This window comes from Neofelis nebulosa, chromosome 13, assembly GCF_028018385.1.
Source record: "Neofelis nebulosa isolate mNeoNeb1 chromosome 13, mNeoNeb1.pri, whole genome shotgun sequence".
NCBI classification, from domain to species: Eukaryota; Metazoa; Chordata; class Mammalia; order Carnivora; family Felidae; genus Neofelis; species Neofelis nebulosa.
In genome coordinates this window covers 60,698,778-60,721,326 of record NC_080794.1, presented here as the reverse complement: position 1 = coordinate 60,721,326, position 22,549 = coordinate 60,698,778, and the positions used below count along the sequence as shown (strand labels likewise).

At 35.9% G+C, this 22,549-nt stretch overlaps 1 protein-coding gene across 8 annotated transcripts in view; it reads right to left on the bottom strand.

Annotated features, from left to right (window-relative positions):
- LCOR (ligand dependent nuclear receptor corepressor) overlaps nt 1–22,549 on the bottom strand; it is a 142,121-nt gene that overhangs the window by 64,811 nt on the left and 54,761 nt on the right. For 7 of the 8 annotated variants that reach the window (XM_058697325.1, XM_058697327.1, XM_058697324.1 and 4 more), the window contains 2 exons: nt 5,387–5,452; nt 4,943–5,022 (listed from right to left, as the gene is read on the bottom strand). In XM_058697325.1, coding sequence (XP_058553308.1) covers nt 4,943–5,022; nt 5,387–5,452 — 146 coding nt within the window. Of the gene's footprint in view, nt 1–4,942; nt 5,023–5,386; nt 5,453–22,549 lie in introns of those variants that run through there. The other variant, XM_058697329.1, reaches the window with a different exon arrangement.

Here is a 22,549-nt window from a genome sequence, read left to right as displayed (position 1 = left end):
CTAACAGTCTTACAACAAACTTAAGATAACAAATAGTTTATATTTTGGTATATCATCCTATCTCCCATCATCCCTAGTTAGTGAAACATCCATGCTCCTTACTCTACAACAGCTATCTCTACTCTGTCTCAGCCAAACACAGCACAGCGATACCATAAATTTATCACTTAGAATTAGTCCATTTTTAGGGACAATAAATACTGGAAGCAATTTTCTATTCTTCCTATCTCTCCAATACCTTCTCACTACTACTGAATCAACTCTTCATACTATCAACATAATAAAAGCCTCACAAAATGGGTTTTCATAAAGAAATACAAATGTATATGTACATATATTTAAGTAAACATATGTATTTCCTAGCTGAGACAACTGAGAAGACCTAGAAGTAATGACACCCCAGTTCCGATGAAGACACCTAGTGCCCAGACAGACCTTGCTTTCCTTCTCATACAATTCTCCAAATAAAAGAAACTAAGGTTCCTTGGAGAAATCCAGAGCTGAGACAGAGAAAGCAAAGGTAAGTCGGGAATGCTTCTTGGTGCCAAAAAGAAAAGAAGTGCTATTAAAAAAAAAAAAAAAAAGGCAAAAAAGATAGGCCAACTTGCAAGAGCTCTCCATGGCCAAATCTACGACAATTTGCAATACAAAATTAAAGAATAATTGTAACGAATTATAATCCATAGAATAATATAAGAATCCATGACTCCATATTGATAGGTAAACAAATAAATACATAAATAGAGGAGAAAAGAAAGCTCTTCCTTAGAGCAGAATTCCAACTAACAAAAGCAGAAGAAATAACAGAAATAGAAAATCATTATTTGGTAAGCACTAGGTAGTAATTTTTCAAGCAACTTTCATCAATGGATGCTAAAATTAGCGTATGACAAGAAACTAGTATGATGAGAAAAAGATATTCACAAAAATCTTAAAGTACCTCTCAACAAGGTATCTATTAAATACAAAAAGGAGGGGCGCCTGGGTGGCTCAGTCGGTTGAGCATCTGACTTCGGCTCAGGTCATGATCTCGCGGTCCATGGGTTCAAGCCCCACGTCGGGCTCTGTGCTGACAGCTCAGAGCCTGGAGCCTGTATCGGATTCTGTGTCTTCCTCTCTCTCTGCCCCTCCCCCACTTGCACTCTGTCTCTCTCTGTCTCAAAAATAAATAAACATTAAAAAAATAAAAAATTAAATACAAAAAGGGAAAAAATAGAAACCTTACAATAGAGAAAACTGGCAGACATCTGCTTAACTAACTGATCCAAAGTAAGACATCACCATGTGCTTCCTGATAGGGTGTACTAAGGATGACACAACATCATTCTGTGGAATTCTTGCCAAAAAATGCATAACCTAGATTCAATCATGAGGAATCATCAGACATACCTAAATCGAGGGAACATTCTACAAACCAATTTATCAGTATTCTTCAAAATTTATGAAAGGCAAAGCAAAAAATACTATTCCAGACTAAAAGAGACTAAGAATACATGACAACTAAATACAAAGTATTGGATCCTGGACCCGAAAAATGACATTGCTGGGACCACTGGTGAGCTGTGAAATTAGATTAAATAATATTGTATCAATATTTCCTGATTTGTATAATTGTATTAGAAGATGTTAACATATGGAGAGTCTGGGTAAAGGGTATAACAGTGACTCTTTATTGCTTTTGCAATTGTTTTATAAGTCTAAAATTATTTTTTTAAAAAGCTAAAAAGAAGTAGAAAAGCTTCATGAGTATATAAACAGACAACTGTGTGCATATGCTTGTCACACGTAAGCACTCAAAAGTTAGCTATTAATATAATTCTCCAAGCTTATTAAGCCTCCTAGATTTCTTAATTCCTCATTTAGTAAATATTTTACCCAGTGCCCACTATGTGCCCAACAAACACAAAAGAAAGAAGCCAGTCAGCCAGCGAGGCAGGCACTCACTAACAGATTCTTAGGCACAGCTGAGACTGGCTATTTGAAATATACTCATGACCATCTACACACTTATCTCTTCTGTCTTTCAAAGTGAGTAATTCCAAGTTCTACTTTAATTCCTGCTCCCCGGTTTCCATGTTCCTGTTCCTACTTATGTAATCAAAATGCATCTAATTAAAAAACCATGGGATCAAATTCCAGCCATTTGACTTATCCTGTAACTTGGTCTCTGTGACCCTTCTAATTCCTTTACTTGTAAAACTGGGGTGCCTTTAACCAACTTTACAGGATTGCTGTGAGGATTTAAATGGGAACAAATATAAGCAAATGGTACATAGTACACATAGCAGATGTTAAAAAAATGTATTTTCCTATCTCTTAAAAATTTTATTTTCTAACCACTATAGGGTCTTGAAGGGTAGACAACAGTTGTTTTACTAATTTCTAGGTGAATTCCTGTTCTATTTTCCAAAGAGTCTACTTTGTATTTTTTACCTATGTATTTTAAAAAAATAATTTACTTTAACCATTTTAACAGCTTCAGTACCCACTGAAAATCCAAAATGAAAAATATGCATAAGCGTCATTTCTTTCCCAACTATCAGACCAATAGTTCTAACATCTTTTCCAAATATTGTTTGGAGATCTCATCATGCCAACTCCAAACTCAAGATTCCATTATCATGCTCTATGCTGCCACCCATTGGCTATTACCATACTCTCCAGATATTTCCTTCTCTTTGAAATCTTAAAGCCAGCCTTAAAAAGTGTAAACTTCAACCCAGTGGATAAATTTATCTACACATTGTAGTAATTCTCAGATGCTCCAAGTGCCTGCAAAGAGTTTCAGTTCAATCACTTTAAATCTAACACAATTAGAGATCTATACTTGGCAATTTACATTTTCTAAGCTCTCTTTTTTCCTATTTTCCACTATAGTTGTTATGGCTGTCTCTGAAAAAATTAAATGTCAAAGATAAGTAGTGAAGTTTCTAATGGAGAATACCAGCTTTCCCAGAACTAGCTAGGTTGTCAAACGGAAATACTCTTTCTAGTTAGAAAAGCAACTAGAAATTGAGGAACTAAAACGGTAAGAGCAGCTGTTTTAAATGCTACATAGTTCCAGGTCTTGCTAGTTCTGTCTTCTAAAAATATTCATACAGTATTTTACCCGCATACAGCAATGGAAAACTCAATCATATTACAAGGATATACTGTACTCAATTACTGAGCATAGAAGGGCTTTCCTCCTAATCCTACCTTAAAAAAGATAATTAACACTTGCTCCTTCTATTCCACCAAAATGCTTACTAAATTACTTGCTCAACAGTCACAACATGCATGCACATGCGTGCATACACACACAATTCAAAATGACCAATTTCAACTTCACTAGCAGTTGCTTAATTTTCTGGTCTTTCTCAAACCACATTAAATTTCAAAACACTCTCCACATTCACTCAATGGGAACAGACCATCCTGGATAGTCCCAGGAACAACTTTTCATGTAGTAAACAAGAAAAGATGCCAGAAAAGAACATTAAAAGGCTCTTAAATTGGCTTTCAGATTTGAAAGCAACTTGCCAACAATGATAAATAATGGTACAGTGGTTACAAGCAGAGGTAACAAAGAAGTATACAACATGGTTCACAGTGTTCAGAGGTTGACAACGCAGTTAAGAACACAAGATGCAAACATAGAAAAATAGGAACAAAATAAGGCAGAATATTAACTGACAAATAACTGGTATAGATAACATTTACTACAACAGTGTGAAGTTTAGAAACAGCAATAAGAGCAGAGGTATACCAGTGATAGCAGGATAGAAGCTTAAGCTAAGAGTTAAGGGCAGGGGAATTTCAAGCGATAGAGAACAATGGGTATATGTAGTGCTGTAGTCCAAATAGTAAAAGCATGTTATTTAATACAAATGACTGGACAAAAAAAACCAAAAAACAAAAAACAAATGATTGCACCAGTTTAGCTGAAAGAAAACTGTATAAAAGACAATTGGGGGGCAGCGTTAGAAAGAGAAGTGAACTAACTGTGCAGCATACTGAGGCACAGATCATTAGGCTAATAAATCCAGAATACAATGAGAAAGTCACTGGAGACTGAGTATGAGATAACGTTTCCACACTATTTAAGGCATGAAGGTTAGGGGGAAGGAGTTTACACTGGTAGCAGTGTTTAAAAGACTAAAGAAAACTAAAAGCGACCAATCATGTTATTTCAGTAGTTTAGAAATAATGCTAATGGTCTGAACCACGGTAAAGGACTGTGGAAAGAAAAAGAATGCAATTCCTTCCTATGAAGGAAGAACTGATAGAACCTGGTCAATGATCTAGTTAGAAGTATACAGGGGGGAGGAAGGAATTCAAAATGCTTCCAAAGCTTTAAAACAGAAAACAAAAGTACCATGAAAAGAAACATAAGATAGCAAACTATTATTAATAAATGTTTCCAACATTTGAAATGATGTTTCTAAACCAAAACTCCATTTATGTTTAATACAAAGCAATAAAAACAGAATACAGCGAACTTCTACAACAACTGAATATAAACAGCATTCATGCTCCAATACAATGAAGAAACATCTTATACTAAAGCATAAACCACAGTTTATCATAAATCTACATGAATTAGTAACTACTTGATCCAGATCCATGCTACTGTTCTTTTTGTACAAATGACTCCCATTGCTTCAATTACCATACATTTCATATTTAAAATACACTCAACAGTTTGAGATCTAGTTAATTATTCTGCTTAATGAACTATATAAATAAAGCAATGCATGTTGGGATACAGATTTCTCAATAGGCTAATCAACAGACTAGAAACAGTCTAAATTGCAAAACTCAGTTACTATCAAATCTTTTATAAATAAATATGGAATCATACCTTCCTCTTCCTACAAATCCCCCAACAAATAATCAAATTTTGAAAAAATAAAAACTATAAAATACCACACTAGATAAGTTACACAAGTTTTTTCGTTACCTTTACTTTATCTCTTCTTAAGCAACAGAATAGACAGTTTTCATCAAAAGTCCAATCAGAAATGCTTTCAGGTTCACAGTCTGCAAAAAGAGTTGGAATACCAAATTAACAGTTACAAAAGTGAATTTTTCAAACAAATGAGAATTTCAAAAATATTATTTAACAACAAACAACAAAAAATCCTAAGCACTGGACGGGTTCCTTACTTGTCTTAATATTCTTAATAACTGTTCACTAATTAATGTATCTTATTAATACATATATTTGCATTATCAACTAAACACAAAAATGTTTATAGGGATACAGCTTTAACTCACATAAAATTGAGTAAAAAGGAGAAAGAGACTGGGGTTTAAATCACAAAAGTATCAGATATGTCACCAGGAAGAATTTGAAATATACCAAAGAGGAAAGAAAAAAAAAAAAAAAAAAGATTTTGAATACCTTTATATAAACTGAGATCTTTTAATAACGCAGGTCCAAACAGCCCTTCAAGAATACTTTCAAACCCTGAAAGGATGAAAAAAAAATCCATTATTACAGTAACACTCCCTATAGTAAGGTAATATTAATCTGCTGCTGAAAAAAAGATGGTGTGTTCCTCCAGTTCTCAAGGATCCCCAGAGTATTACAGAAGGGATGCTGAGGAAAGAGTGTCAATGACAAACCTAAAAGGAACATTTGCATTTTTGTCCATGATTAACATTCAATACAAATTCACAGCACATTCGAGAACAACACAAAACAGACAACACTAGAAATAACCAATGAAAGAATGGAAACTCACGGGTTGTCCTATCATTGTACAAAATCCCAAATACCTCCTTACATAAATGCTCAAAATCCATTTTAAAAGGCACCTTTCCCAATGGGAGAGTCAAATCGTTTCAAAATTTCCACAACATTCTGGATTAATCTAAATAGCCTGTTTCTGAATATGAACTGAGATAATAGATTTTTCAAGCTAACAGTTTTTTAATGTTTTATTTATCTTTTTGAAAGAGCACAAGGAGGGGAGGGGCAGAGAGAGAGGGAGACAGGATCCAAAATGGGCTCCACACTGACAGCAGTGAGCCCGATGTGGGGCTCAAACTCACGAACCAGGAGATCATGACCTCAGCGAAAGTGCAACGCTCAACTGACTGAGCCACCCAAGCACCCATCAAGTCCACAGTTTTCTGAAGAAGGAAAGTTCTCACTGAGAATACCTTTATTACTAAAGAAAAAATCATAATATTTTAAAAGAAAAAGATCTTTGTAACTTTTTCACATTGCCACAATAACTACTTGCTGGTTCCTTTATGAAGGTAGAACTCACTAGTTATACATACAAAAAAAGAAAGAAAAAATCCAAATATATCTGTATATAAATGTTTAAAATATTATCACCTTCCACATTATTTAAAAAAAAAAAAACTTTTTTGGATTTATTACCTCAAATATGGCCGATTCAATGAAAAACAATGAAAAAATCTTGGCCATCTTACTGTTTCCTATGGTTCATAAAGAGAATAAGGAGGGAAAAGGGGAAAGGAATCAGACTGCACCTTTATATAACATAACAGAAATAACAGGTTAAGAGTGGTGGTTCCCAAACTAAGGATCTCACTGGGAGCTCAAACAGTTACAAGGGGTCCACGAATCCATATGTACTTCAAGAATGATCTTCAGAAAGAATTAACGTGTCTTGTGCATGCAGTGTTCATAGTACTGTTCAAATGCAAAAAAAAAAAAAAAAAAAAAACAAAGTTATTGTAATTAAGAAAATACACAAAATGTTACTGAATTCCTAGTGTGTATTATGTATTTTGGGGCCCTATGTATTTTGTCACATAATCTATAATCACAACTTTATAATTAAAAAAAAAAATTAGTTAGAAAGTACTCTTATGCTCAAAAGGGAGGGAACCACTAATTTAAAATACTATAGCCAGGTGGATACATGAGGTTCACAACATAGTTAGCACTTCCTTACTACAAATACAATCACCATAAAGGGTTTGAAGGTAAAGGGGTAGAAAAGATGGTGCTTACAAACAGGATTTTGTCTCTTTATAAGAATAATAATGCAGGGGTGCCTGGCTGAGTCGGTAGAGCAAGGGACTCTTGATCTTGGGGATATAGGTTCAAACAAGCTGCACAGGAGATGTAGAGATTACTTAAAAATCTTTAAAAAACTAAAAAAAGATCAAAATTTAATACGGGGCGCCTGGGTACCTCAGTAGGTTAAGAGGCCAACTTGGGTTCATGTCATGATTTCGCAGTTCACAGGTTTGAGGCCCTGCGTCCCTCAGGCTCCGTGCTGACAGCTCTGCTTTGGATTCTGTGTTTCCATCTCTCTCTGCCCCTCCCCTACTCATGCTCTGTCTCTCTCTTAAAAATAAATTTAAAAAATTAAAAAAGATTATTTTTAATAATTAAAAAAAAGAGAAGAACAATGCAGAGCAAAAGACTTTTTTGTCCACAGTATTAAGCCATTGTTTTCAACAGAATAATCTCTAGAGTCTATGTTAACTACATTGTAAAGAGTTGATTTTTCTACACTATTTTCTAGATTCTAGATTTTTCATTTATTATTAAGGAGCAATTGTTTTTCAACTCTCCTTAATTCTTCCCATCAAAATTATTCCAAGGACATTAACAAAATCAAACTATCCATTCAAACAAGTAAGAGTTATCTGTGTCTCTGTTTATTATTTGCTAAAACATTTTCTGCTAAATCACTATGGTCTCTCTTCCCCAAACTAGGGAGGAGAAAGGGTTGGACTGGGGGTTTAGAGGTTGGGGAAATGGTGGTTAAGAGAATGAGAAGGAATTGCTAGATCCTATCTATCTTGGGCCTGCAAACTAGATATTCTCAACACTAGCCTCCCCTCCCCAAACCCCTTAAATAAATCCCACAGCCTGCCTCCCAACTCTAAAGCCCTATTTCACAAATATTAATGAAAGCATTTCAATATCTTTAAAGTACCCAGTACACACTGCAAATAGCTAAAAGAGATTATAAGTGGCTCTTGTCCCAAAGAACACATGTAATAAATATGCTTTCATCTAGATTTATATGAAATTGTGACAAATTCCAAACTTGCATACTAAGTATAAATTCCTGAGAAGGAAAAATGTTAATATAGCAAGAAATAATACCAGGAAAAAAAGGCTTATAAGCTTTGAGAGTGAAAATTATTAAAATTACAAAATAACAGAATCTGAAAGAATAAGAAAATAGAATAAAAACTTCATCAATAACACAGAGACACTAAACAAAAAACTGAATCACATATCAAAACACCATGAAAGGGAAAGACCAAAAACAATAAACAAAAAAATCTGGTGACTTAACCACAAATAATTTTGACCAAAAGAGCAACTATAAACAGGTCACTCCTATTTTGCTCACATCTGTAACAATACATTAAACCTTACAAATATTATCAATTAGACACTGTAAAGCCATATCCTGCTACCCTGTTAACTGAATTTAATGCTACTCAGTTTTATTAACATTAAATATTGAATTTAGCAGTTGCATAGCAACAAGAAACGGCTCATGTGCTGTGCTTGACATTAACAAAAGGCAAATAAGGGAAGAACAAATGTATTCAAAATTTATACCATGATCTCACAGAAAAACCATGAGATCAATAACAAAATGCCATGGAAAATTAAATAAATACTGAAAAAGACAGCTATGTCATTATGTTCAATCACTAGAGCTTAAAAACCATCTTTATGGAATACATTACATGTGAGGAAATATTCATAATTTTATTGGACACAACCAATGTTCAAAGACACAACCTGTCCAACATCACAATGGGTCTCAAAGTTGGGTCTCCAGTCTCTTCCTCACAGCAACCTCCACTGTGTTTTTAGACTACTCCTAAAATACTGCTTTGACAATGCCATTATCTGTTCCGAAAAATTCTTTGTTTAAAACACAAATCCCAAATTCTTAAGTCCAGCAATCAAAGCTGCTTATCATTTGGCTCCAAGCTACCATTAGCAGCAGCCTTATTTCCCACAACTTTGTGCCCATTCTCAGAGCTTGTCATGTTAGTATTCTGATGTATTCAGTCATCCTAATATTTTCTCAGGCCTCTGCATCTCACCTCTGCCAAAATAAATTATCTCGTTCAAGGCACTCTTCAATTTGTTCAACAAATACATGTCTGCTTATTCAACTGACATTAACTGAGAGCTGACCATCTAGCATGGACAATGGCAGGCACTGATAGTGTGAACAGCCAGTGGTGAACAGACATGGTGACTGCCCTCATGAAGTTGGATTTCCAGTTTTCTCATCCTCAGAATTCACTTATCACTCTCCCCTTTTAAATAAATGTCAATTCCTTATGTTTTCTTTGTTTTCTGTCATGTGCAAAGTGCTCTCTATGCAATCTATTCTGTAAAATAAAATTTGTCATAGGCTATCTAAACTTTATTTTTTTGCTTTTCTTTTCATGTATTTATATCTTATCTCCTCAAGGAGATTTAATATTCCAGGAAGGCTAGGCAGGTCTTCCTGTTTCCTTCATTTTTCTCTCTTAAACTAGGACTCTACATGCTTGGTTTGCAGCTTCTAATTTAATCATCTACCTCTCAAAAACAAAAGATAGATTAAAATTTTTCACATATTCCCTTGGGGCGCCTGGGTGGCGCAGTCGGTTAAGCGTCCGACTTCAGCCAGGTCACGATCTCGCGGTCCGTGAGTTCGAGCCCCGCGTCAGGCTCTGGGCTGATGGCTCGGAGCCTGGAGCCTGTTTCCGATTCTGTGTCTCCCTCTCTCTCTGCCCCTCCCCCGTTCATGCTGTGTCTCTCTCTGTCCAAAAATAAATAAAAAACGTTGAAAAAAAAAAAATTAAAAAAAAAATTTTTTTCACATATTCCCTCTTCAATCTTAATCATAGTCACTACTTTATTTGTAACCAAAACGGAATAGTAGGTTATGAAAAATAACAGGACAGAAACATATCAAATACATAGCGAACATAAGTCAGTAGCAATATAGTCCATGCTTTTGAAACAAAAAATTAAGGATGGAATGAAAAAATGGTTCATGGGTCTTGGGAACCTTTTCTCTGAGGTACAGTATAGACATTAGTAGTTTGAGAGATAAAGAGGTGCTAAAAAGGAAAATCAGGGGCACGTCAGAAAATTAGCAATTTTTACATCAAGGTCCTGGGGTATCTTGTAAAACTTGGTGCTTGGTATAAAAGAGCTCGGTCTCCAACAGAGTAGTATTATTTTATGAAATATCAGTTCAGAGGTGCTTGCTGGTTTAAAAAAAAAAGGCACCAGATGATATAATCTTTTATATTTTATCCAAGATAACATAAGGTAAAGAATACCTTTTTACTGATGTTCCATCTTTCTCAATGTATCATACAACCAAAGAAATGTAGATAAACTCCTACAGGTAATGAACAAAAACCAGGTTCCTCTTCTCATTACTCTAGACTTCCTCCTCCCCCACTGCTGGGCAACTACATTCACTAAGTCCTTCCTCTCTTCCTGAGCATCTGATCCCAGCCCATGCACTGTGAGGAGCCCATTTGCTGGCACACTTATCACCCTCAGAACTACCCAGCACAAGAACTGATGAAAAAACCTGACCAACTACATTGGAGAGAAACAACAATCTAATTACAACTAATGGCTCAAACTAAAACAATTAATGAAGAAAAAATACTAGAACTTGAAGAAATTATTTCAAATAACATTTATTATAATAATTAGTAATAATTATTTTATAATAATAATTATTTATTTAAAAATAACATTTTTAAAATGTTATTCTCTACTCAGAAAAAAGTGGAGAATATGTGTTTGGGAGAGAAGGAAAAAAGAAAAACTGTCAAAATAATCAAACAGAGGTACTAAGCAGAAAAATATACAATAAATTTGTGATTTAGAAAACTAACTTAAGAAAGGTCCTCATAGGACACCTGGGTGACTCAGCTGGTTAAGTATCTGGCTCTTGATCTGGGCTCGGGTCACGATCTCACCATTGAGCCCCACATCAGGCTCTGTGCTGAACACGGAACCTGCTTAAGATTCTCCGTCTCTGTCTGTCTGTCTGTCTCTCTCTTCCCCCCCCCGCCCCTTCCACCCCCCCCCCCCCCGCCTCACTCTCAACCAATCAATAAAAATGTCCTCACAATATATAGTGAATCTGAAGGCACAGAGATCATGAGGAGGTAGCCAGGGCATTCAATACTGTAAAACACGATTTCTAGCAAGAAAAAGCAAAGAACATAAATGAAAAAAAAAAGTTTTTTTTTTTTTGTTGTTTATTTAAGGGAAGCAGAAGGAGAACAAGAAGAAAACTTCCTAATGTTGAGTATTATCTGGAGTCTAAAGGCTCTGAGAAATACTGGGGCAGAGTACTCAAGGGGAAAAAAGCATGTAGATGTAGCACTTACCTGGTAAAATATCTCAACCTCAAAAATAAAAGTTTAAAAGCTCCAAAAAAAGGGAAAATTTTTCCTTTTTTTACTTAAGAGAAAAGGGATTTAGACTGCCAGTCATTTTATCAGAAGTAAATGCTAAAAGCCAATGGAGGTATGTTTACAAAATTCTGAGTGTTAAAACAAAAAACATACACTTTTTGTAGCCAAGCTATTACTCTTATTATAATTTTAAGGTTTATTCATTTTTCAGAGACAGAGCGTGAGAGCAAGGGAGGGGCAGAGAGAGAGGGAGACACAGAATCCAAAACTGGCTCCAGGCTCTGCGCTGTCAGCACAGAGCCTGGTGCGGGGCTCAAACCCACAAACTGTGAGATCCTGATCTGAGCTGAAGTCGCACGTACAACCGACTGAGCCACCTAGGCGCCCCTGTAGCCAGTCTATTATTCAAAGACATGGGTAAAAGAAGACAAAGAAGGAAACATGCTCTGATTTGAAAAGCAGGACAGCATTCACTCTGGGGTAAGAGCGACTGAAAGTAGTTCAGCTAATAAAAAAATAATTCAAAACAAAGACCTCCTAAAAAGAGAAAACAATGTTTACATAAAAAATAATGGTGGGGGGAGTGCCTGGGTTGGTTCAGTCAGTTGGGCTTCTGATGCTTGATTTCGGCACCAATGATCTCACATTCCTGAGACAGAACCCCGAGTTGGGAGCACAGAGCCTGCTTAAGATTCTCTCTCTCACCCTCTGCCCTTCCCCTGTTCATGCTTGCATACGCACACACACACTCTCTCTGAAAGAAAGAAAGAGAGAAAGAGAGAAAGAGAGAAAGAAAAGGTAAGCAGTATACCAGTAAAATTAATAGTTAAGTGTAATAGTTGTTACTGGGGAGCCTAGGTGGCTCAGTCAGTTAAGTGTCAAACTCTTGATTTCAGCTCAGGTAACGATCTTGCACTTCGTGGGATGGAGCCTGCCTGGGATCCTCTCTCTTTCTTTCTCTGCCCCTCCCGTGTGCTCTCTCTTTCTTTCTCTAAATAACATAAACTTATAAATATCTCTCAAAATAATAAAATAAACCTATATATAAACAAACAAACACAATATAATTTAAAAAGTAATGACTTAGGAATAACATCCCAGGGGTGCCTGGGCTCAGTTGGTAGGCATCCCACTTCAGCTCAGGTCATGATCTCATGGTTCGTGAGATCAAGCCCCGGGTTGGCTCTATGCTGACAGAGTAGAGCCTCCTTGGGATTCTCTCTCCCTCTCTTTGTCTCTCTCTCAGATGCCCCTCCCCATCTCATGCCTGCTCTCTCAGAATGAACATTTTTTAAAAATAAAATATGCAATTGAATAGCTGATTTAGACTTGTAGTTTTAGACTGAAACCTTAAGTTTGTACACTGTATTAGAATACTTAAACTTATGAACAATCACATTTATAAGTCTAAATTATGATTCTTAATATTTACTTAGACACGAAGGGAGATTTTGTTAAATACCTAAAGAGAAAATATAAAAATTTTAATTCATAATTACAGATTAAAATGCTTTAAAAGTTAAACTAAAATATTTATCAGAAATTTAAAATTAGAGTAAGATCTGTATTTTAGGAAAAGTAGGTTTTACATTTATAACTGTAAGTAAAAGTGAATATTAAATTAGAAATCAAAGTAACCATGCCTTACCTTATACACAAAGCCATCTTAAGGATATTATTTTTTAAATATCACTTTTAACAGCAAGAACCAATCGAGTGTTAATACAGAGCTCAGCAGTGTGGGTATACAGAGGATCTGTTTAAAATATATGCCCTGCCATTAAGATTTACACACATTTCTGCTACCATGCATATACTGGTAACTCTCCAATCTCTCTCTTATCTCTTGCCCCAGACCTTATTTCTAACTGCCTGCTCCATTCATATCATCACCAAGATATCCCAAATACCTCAAAAAGTCCAAATCAAAATCATTCTACACTTCATCTCAACCAGTGACTCCTGTATTCCTTACCAGGAAAATGGCATCCCTAACCCCTTCAACCTAAACCATTCAGATTACAAATCTCAGTCTGTCTGATTCCATTCTTTCATAAGACAGTAATCAGGTCTTCCAGTCACTGAGTCCTATTCATTCCAATTCAGACAGATCCATCCAAACCTATTCTCTTTTCCATCCCTAAAGTCAGGTCTCACCATCTCTTACCTTAATAATTACAGTACATGTCGTTCATATTATCATTAACTGAGCCCTTAGCTGGCATCAGGCAAGCACTGTATCAGGTACTTCATACCCACTATAACAAAATCTTCAGAGGAATACTGTAAAGTAGGTATTATTAGTACCTAGTACACATAAGAAAATCAAAGCAACTAATTTTTTCATACAACTACAAAGAGGCAGAGCCTAGGTTTAAAACCAGGCCTGTGATTCTACAACCCAGGCTCTTCAATTTCTCCACTACCTACTAATAACATCTTTGAACTTTTCATTCATTTTACTACTTCAGCATCCCCCTACACCACCATCCCCAACAGAATCCATCCATCACAATGCTGCCAAATTTTTTCCATCTTTTCTCAGTTTTACCAACCTTTGATGGTTTCCAATAATACTGAAGACTTCAAACTCCTGGATGATACCCAAGATCACTGAGGGTCTGTCTAGCCTCATACTACCTTTTCAGTCTCCCCTGCTACCATTTTCTACCTATACACACTATGCTCTAGTCAGACTGACTTATTAATCACTACATATATGGCAATGCTTCCATGCCTTTTAAGCATAGCATGTCCTCTACCTGGAATGTTCTCCTGCAACCCTCAATCTAGTTCATTCTAAGGTATCCTTTAGCTCATTCCTCAAGCCCTAGGCAAGCTTAGGAACATCCTCATCAGTGCTGCTTATACAACCACTTATAAACTACATACACTGTATTTTTTGGCGTTTTCTCCACTAGATTTTCAGCAAAGAACTGGAGCCTATCTTTCTCTTAATATCAACCTGTTTCTTAAACTACAGTCAGTAAATTTCTGTTGGAAGAATGTAAACACACCTTCCTAATTCCTATACCCTCTGAGTGGTTTTAGATTTTAGAATGATTCCACTTTATATGTCTGGCATGTTAAAGACCCAAATATACAGTTAAGTAAAGTAAATAAAACACAAGGGTAATCGATATCTGATAGAAAAAGGATGGATTTTCTGCTTGAGTTCAACCAAGTTCCCTTTATCTATGAACTAAAACCAGAACATAATTAATGGCTAGCTTTGCTGGTCCAAGAACAGAGATGACAGAATACTTTTTTTCATAAAAAGCTGTAACCACAGCAAAGACAGAAAAAAGAGTAAGATAAGGTCCTGAAAAAGGAGGGGAAAAGAATATGTACTAAGTAACTGGAACATTACCAAAATAATTTCATATATCTACATACACAATGCCATAAATGAGATTCTAAGATGTTAAGTAACCAAAAGAACAAAGGTAGTAAGTAGCTAGGTCAGATGAATTTAGTTCTTTGGAAATCCAAGGGCAGTTGGGTTCATTTTTTCTGTTATATATTACTCTACCCAAACTGTCTTGGGTAGAGTAATTATGTTAAAAAGAAGCCATTTAAATGCAAATCGGAAGTTGATTAGGAATGAGTCAATTACACCAGGAGTTCACAATCTGTGGGCCACAATTCCTTAGAGGAACTCCATCATTACAAGGTCAGTAAATCCATATGAGCACGGTTTGTAAATTAAATAAAAATGTGCTTGTATATACAGCCACTATTTCTTCAAATGCTATTTTGCTGTGAACAAAATATAGGTTTCTTTAAAAAGCATTACTGAATTTGTAATAGTCTTTTGTCATTACATATTTTCTCAAACATACTAAAATTACACTACAAGGTGGGAGATGGGCAATTTCTTTCGTTTTCTTTTTTTTAAGTTAAATAATATAAAATCATTTTCTACTGTTTCTGAGCCTCCTTTTCTTGGTGGACTATATAGATACTGAGTGTCCAGGAGTCAGATACTAGGGATGCAGCTGTGAACAATAAAAAGTTCCTATCAAGGAACTTTAATTCTGGCAAAGAAGACAAACAATACAAATGATGATGAGGATGATGAGGATGATAAAATGTATGATAAAAGTAAGTCAAAGTAATGATAGAAGAAGACAGTAGAGAGGGGGATAACAACTAAGCCCTGATAAACCCTGACTGAGTACATGGAGAAAACTTGGGAAGGGAATTAGGAAGGAGAATCTTTAAAGAGGTCAGGAGAAGACTTTAAGTGGCAACATTTTTGAGCACTGAATGCAGTGAGGGATCAATCCACACAGATATCCAAGACAGGAACATTCTAGGCAGATGGAACGGCACTGAAGCAGTATATGGTATGAAGTATGGTATAGCTGAGAAACAGTAAGAAAGCTGGTATTATCTGAGCAAAGTGAATAAGGTAGAAGGTAGGAAATGAAGTCAGAAATCTAGAGGCAAGAATCTGTAGGCCACGGTGAGGATTCTGAATTTAAAAGAAATCAACTAGTTTTAGCTTTGGGTACTGGTGGAGGTGTTACAGACTTCTATTGTTTAAGATTAGCAGGTGGGTGCACAGATAACTGATTATGAGGAAAGCATCATTAAAAGACTATCATTACTAGAGGCTTGGCAAGAGATAATGGTGGCTTGAAATAGTATGGCAATCATGAAGGTAGAGAGCGGTGGCTGGATATAGAAAATATTTTGAAGATATAACCAACTTGCTCTGATGATGCACTGGATGTGGAATGGGAGGGAAAAGTATTAAAAACAATACTTAGGCTTCTGGTCTAAGAACTGAGTGAACCTTAACGTTAATTTTCTAAGATGGAGGGGTGCCTGGGTGGCTCAGTCGGTTAAGCATCTGACTTCAGCTCAGGTCATGATCTCATGAGTTCAAGCCCCGCACTGGGCTCTGTGCTTGACAGCTCAGAGCCTGGAGCCTGCTTTGGATTCTGTGTCTCCCTCTCTCTCTCTGCCCCTCCCCTGCTCATGCTGTCTCAAAAATAAAAAACATTTAAAAAAAACCTTTTTTTTTTTTTTTTTTTTTTTTAATTTTCTGAGATGGAGAGAACTGAAGGAGAAACAATTTGGCACAGAGAAATCTAGTTCAGATTGGGACATGTTAAATCTGACATGCCTTTCACAAATCAAAGTGGATACATGCAGAAGGAATTGGATAGGTGGGTTTGAGTTTAAAAGGAGAAAGTTTGGGTTCATTGGAAATCAAAGTACATACAGAATTTAAGGCCTTAAAACTAGAGATCACTTTCAGTTAATGAGGCAGATAAAAATGAAAGGAAGGAAGAAGATTGAATACTGGAGCATTCCAATGCTTACCAATTAGAAAAGAAAAGAGACTGAAAATATGACCAGGTCTCATTTATGGTTATATATCCAGTATCTGGCAAACAACTTCGTTGTTAACACTTTAAAAATACGATAGGTCATCTGAACCATTTCATATGGCATGTAATTAAAATAAATAGATATACCTTTCTACCTCTCATACAAGAGAAGATCTTGAAAGGAAGCACATACCCTTCAATATAATCAAACACATTTCTTTAAATTTCTGTAATATTCATGTTTAAAAAATCACTACTTTGGGCCACCTGGGTGGCTCAGTCAGTTGAGCATCCGACTTCAGCTCAGGTCATAATCTCTTGGTTCCGGAGTTCAAGCCCCACTTATGGCTTGCTACTCTCAGTGCACAGCCCATTTCTGATCTTCTGTGCCTCCACCCCCCCCCCCCCCGGCCACCTCTGTCCCTCCCCTACTCACGCTCTCTCAAAAATAAATAAAAATTCAAAAAAAATGACTACTTTATAACATATCTCTAACATACCTTAATATATGGCAGTACAAAAGATCAAACTTTAATCTGGTCCCTACCAAAATAAGCCTCCACAAGTTTATGAAAATTTTAAATTAAACGAAAGTTTGAGTTAGTCTTCAGATTTATACACATATTTACACATAAAGTAAATTCTGAATAGACTTTGTCTGCTCAAAAACATTCAGTGACTACCTACTGTCTGCAGAATAAAATCCAAACTATGAAGTGTGGCTTTTAAATCATTCCAGAAGTGAATTTTTCAACCCTCTCCCTTCCAATTTCCTTCAAGGACGCTCAACTCAAATTTGCTTGTCTTAATCCCTCTTCTCATCCTGTTCCTTTGGCCTAAAAAGGCTTCTCTCAAATCTCAATAGTCTTGATCCTGCTTTGTCTTCAAGGCCATAGATCAAAAGTTCCTTCCAATTGTTATCTTCCCTTTCAATTGACTCCAATATCCTTCACTTTATCTGTTCTGAATTTTCAACATGAATGAATATGTTTTATGTGTCCAACTGAATTCTACACTCAATGTTATAGTGTAACAGAAGGAACACTAGTGTTCAGGAAATAACAGACTAGTGGTTAACAGCATGGATTCTGAAGCCAGACAACCTAGGTTCAAATTTCTGACTTTACCTTTTAACAGTTCTATGGCCTTAGGTAAGTTGTCTTCTTTATTCCTTACCCTCCTTAGCTATGAAATTGTTTTGATCTCAAAAAATTAAGATAATTAAATACTTGCAAACTTTGGAATAGTATCTGGAAAGTGTAATAGAAGCACTATATTATAAAGTGTTTGAGGAAGGAAACAAAGGAAGAATGTATTTTGGTAACTGCTCTTTTTTCCTTATGATTTAAAAGACAGCTACATACAACAGTAACTATAAATTTATGTTGATGAGCATGAAAATCAACAAGGAACACTGGAAAATAAAATGCCACATTTCTACCCAGGAGGATGGATAGCTAACAGTGTACTTGGGGAGTAGGGGAAAGGAAGGTTACATATCTGTAACCTCCTCTTAGATGTTGGTAGAGTGTATTAAATTAATGCTATTCATCATAGCTTGTGTAGGAGTAAACTTTCTAAACTACTGGAGAGAGACAGAGAGAATCTCAATGTAACCATGGACAGGAAGAGGTGGGATCAAAGTAATAGGAAAGCACAGGGAAAAAGGCAGGATAAGTTTTAAATAGAAAAAAAAATGCAGAAGTTGAACTTTTATTAAGAGAACAATACTCATGATTTATTGTGATGTGAATCCTGCGTCTTTATATTAAACCTTTTTCCTTTAGAAAAAAATAAATTTATGTCCAAGGACATATAATTTATAAAGATGTAATTTGTGACAATAACAGCATAAAATAAGGGGATAGAACTACATAAGAGCATAGTATTTTGTATACTATTGTAACTAAGTTGTTAATCTGAAATACACTTTTATCAAATAAAATGTTAATTATATATCCCCAGGGCAAGCACTAAAAATCATTAATAAATTGTACAGAAAAGTAAATAAAAAGGGATTTAAAATAGTATATTAGAAAATATTTATGACACAAAAGAAGGCAGTAATGGAGGACTTAAAGAACAGAACTGACATAAGACATGTAGAAAACAAATAGCAGGGGCGCCTGGGTGGCGCAGTTGGTTAAGCGTCCGACTTCAGCCAGGTCACGATCTCGCGGTCCGTGAGTTCGAGCCCCGCGTTGGGCTCTGGGCTGATGGCTCAGAGCCTAGAGCCTGCTTCCGATTCTGTGTCTCCCTCTCTCTCTGCCCCTCCCCCGTTTATGCTCTGTCTCTCTCTGTCCCCCCCAAAAAAAAAAAAAAAAAAACGTTGAAAAAAAAATTTAAAAAAAAATAAAAAGAAAAAAAAGAAAACAAATAGCAAAATGACAAATATCCTTAATACTAATTGCATTAAATGTAAATGGATGGATTAAACTCTCCAATTAAAAGGCAGAGATGGGCAGAATAGATTTAAAACTCACACACACACACACACACACACACACACACACACACACACACAAAACATGATCCAACTATATGTTGTCTACCTGAGATTCATTTTAGATCTAAAGACACAAAGAGGTTGAGAGTGAAAGAAAAGACAGTCCATGAAAATAGCAACTAAAAGAGAAAGGGAGTATGTATACTAATATCAGACAAAACATATGTTAATACTTGTTCCAATAGGGGCACCTGGGTGGCTCAGTTAGTTAGGTGACCGACTTCAGCTCAGGTCATGATCTCACGGTTCATAAGTTCGAACCCCACCTTGGGCTCTGTGCTGACAGCTCAAGAGCCTGGAGTCTGCTTCAGATTCTGTCTCTCCCTCTCTCTCTGCCCCTCCCCTGCTCATGCTCTTTCTCTCTCTCAAAAATAAACACTAAAAAATTTTTTTAAAAACTTGTTACAATAGACAAAGATATATGACAAAAGAGTCAATCTGTCAAGATTTAACAATTAAAAACACAAATGCACCTAACAGAGCCCCAAAACATGAAACAAAAAAATGACAGAACTGAAGGGTGTAATAGCTCACTATTATAGACTTCAACACCTCACTAGCAATAATGGATAAAATAACAAGGTAAAAGATACAATGGAAAGAGAAAACTGGAACAATACCATAAATCAACTAGACCTAAAAGACATACAAAGAACACTACACCCAACAAAAGCAGGATATACATTACTTTCAAGTGCACATGGAACATTCTCCACAGTAGACCATATGTTAGACCATCAAAAAAAGTCTCATAAATTTAAAAAGCTGGAAATCATACAAAGTATCTTCAACAATAATGCAATGAGATTAGAACTGATAACGGGAATTGGAAACTTTCCAAGTCAAAAAAAAGTAATTACAATGAAAATTAGAAAATACTTTGAGAAGAATTAAAAATAGCCACAAAACACCAAAATGTATGGGATGCAGCAAAAGTAGTGCTCAGAGGGAAATCTGTAACTGTAAACACCTACATTAAAAAAGTATCACAAATGGGGCGCCTGGGTGGCTCAGTCGGTTGAGCGTCTGACTTCGGCTCAGGTCATGATCTCACAGTTCATGGGTTCAAGCCCCACCATCAGGCTCTGTGCTGACTGCTTGCTCAGAGCCTGGAGCCTGCTTCAGACTCTGTGTCTCCTCTCTCTGCCCCTCCCCCGCTCACACTTTGTCTCATTCTGTTTCTCAAAAATAAATAAATGTAAAAAAACAATTTTTTTTTAAAGTATCACAAATCAATAACCTTACTCTTTAAGGAACTGGAAAGAGATGAAGAAACAAATGTAAAGTGAGCAGAAGAAAGGAAATAATGAAGGGCATGGATTTAAAAAAGAGAATAAAAAAATTAGTGGAACCAAAACTTCTTTGAAAAGATTAACGCCATTGACAAACCATTAACTTGAGTGACCAAGAAATAAAACAGAGAAGACTCAATTTACTAAAACCAGGAATGAAAGTAGGGAATATTACTGACTTTACAGAAATACAAAGGATTATAAAAGAATACAATGAACAATTGTATGTCAACCAATTGATAACATAGATAAAATGGACAAATTCCTATAAATTACCAAAGCTGACTTAAGAATAAAAATATGTGATCTATAATGAGATTAAAATAGTAATACATAAAATATTGTCAAAGAAAAGAGCCAGATAGCTTCAGCGATAAATTCTCCCAAACATTAAAAAATATATATTTATTTATGTTCAGAGAGAGAGAAAGAGCATGCGCAAGGGCAGGGGAGGGGCAGAGACAGAGAGAGAAAGAGAATCCCAAGCAGGCTCCACACTGTGAGCAGCACAGAGCCTGCCTGACATGGGGCTCAATCACACAAACCATGAGATCATAACCTGAGTTGAAACCAAGAGTTGAATGCTTAACCAACTAAGCTACCCAGGCACCCCAATAAGAAACAGTTCACCCAAACATTTAAAGAAGAAATAATACCAACTCTTAGGAAACACTTCCAAAAAAACAGAAGAGGAAAGAATACTTCCTAACTCATTCCATAGGTCAGTATTACTCAGATCCCATAAGAAAACAAAGATAGCACAAGAAAACTACAGACCAATCTCTCTCATGAATATAGATGCAAGAATCCTCAACAAAATAGTAGCAAACCACATTCAGCAGCATATTAAGAGGACTACACACCATGGACTTATCCCAGGAATGCAAGGGTGGCTCAATTTTTAAAAACCAATCACCACATTAATAAAATGAGGGGGAAAAATAACATAATCATCTCAATTGACACAGAAAAAACATTTAACAAATTCCAACACTCTTTCATGATAACACTCAATAATCTAGGAATAGAAAGGAGCTTTCAAAACCTGATAAAGGCCATCTATGAAAAAACTCACAACTAACAGAGTCAATTGTAGAACACTGAAAAGCTTCCTATTAAAGTGAAGAACAAGATAAGGATGTTCATCCTTGCCACTTCTATTCAATACTGTCTGGAAGTTCTAGCCAGAGCAATTAGGTAAAAGAAATAAAAGGCATTCAAATTGGAAAGGAAGAAGTAATACTACTGCTTTTCACAGATAAGGTCTTACATACAGAAAATCCTAAGAATCCACAAAAAAATGATCACAATTAACAAGTTCAGCAACATTGCAGGATACATGAAAAACATACAAAAATAAGTAGCATTTGCATACATCAACAATGAACAATCTGAAATTAAGGATCCAATTTCATGTATAATGGTATCAAGAAGAACAAAATACTTAGGAACAAATTTAACCAAGGAAGTGGAAGAGCTGCACACTAAAAACCACAAAACATGAAATGTCAAGAAATTAAAGACTTAAATAAACGGAAAGACATCCCATGTTCCTAAATTAGAAAACCTAATATTGTTAAAATGGCAGTACGTCCCCGCCAAAGTGATCTACAGATTCAATGCAATCTCTATCACAATCCCAACTATGTTTTTTGCAGAAACTGACAGGCTTATCCTAAAATTCAAATGGAAGGGAGTCCAAATAACCAAAACAATGTTGTTTTGAAGTTGGGGGTGGGGGGGGGGAAGGTTGGAGGATTCACTCATCCTTATTTCAAAAATTATTATAAAGCCACAGTGTTGGCACAAAGATAGACATACAGACCAACAGAAATGTGTCCAGATATAAACCACACATCAATGGTCAATTGATTTTTTGTTTTTAATGTTTATTTATTTTGAGAGTGTGTGTGCACATGCAAGCAAGCGGGGGAGGGGGGGGGAGAGAGAGAGAGAGAGACAGAGACAGAGACACAGACAGAGAGAGAGACAGAGAGAGACAGAGAAAATCCCAAGCA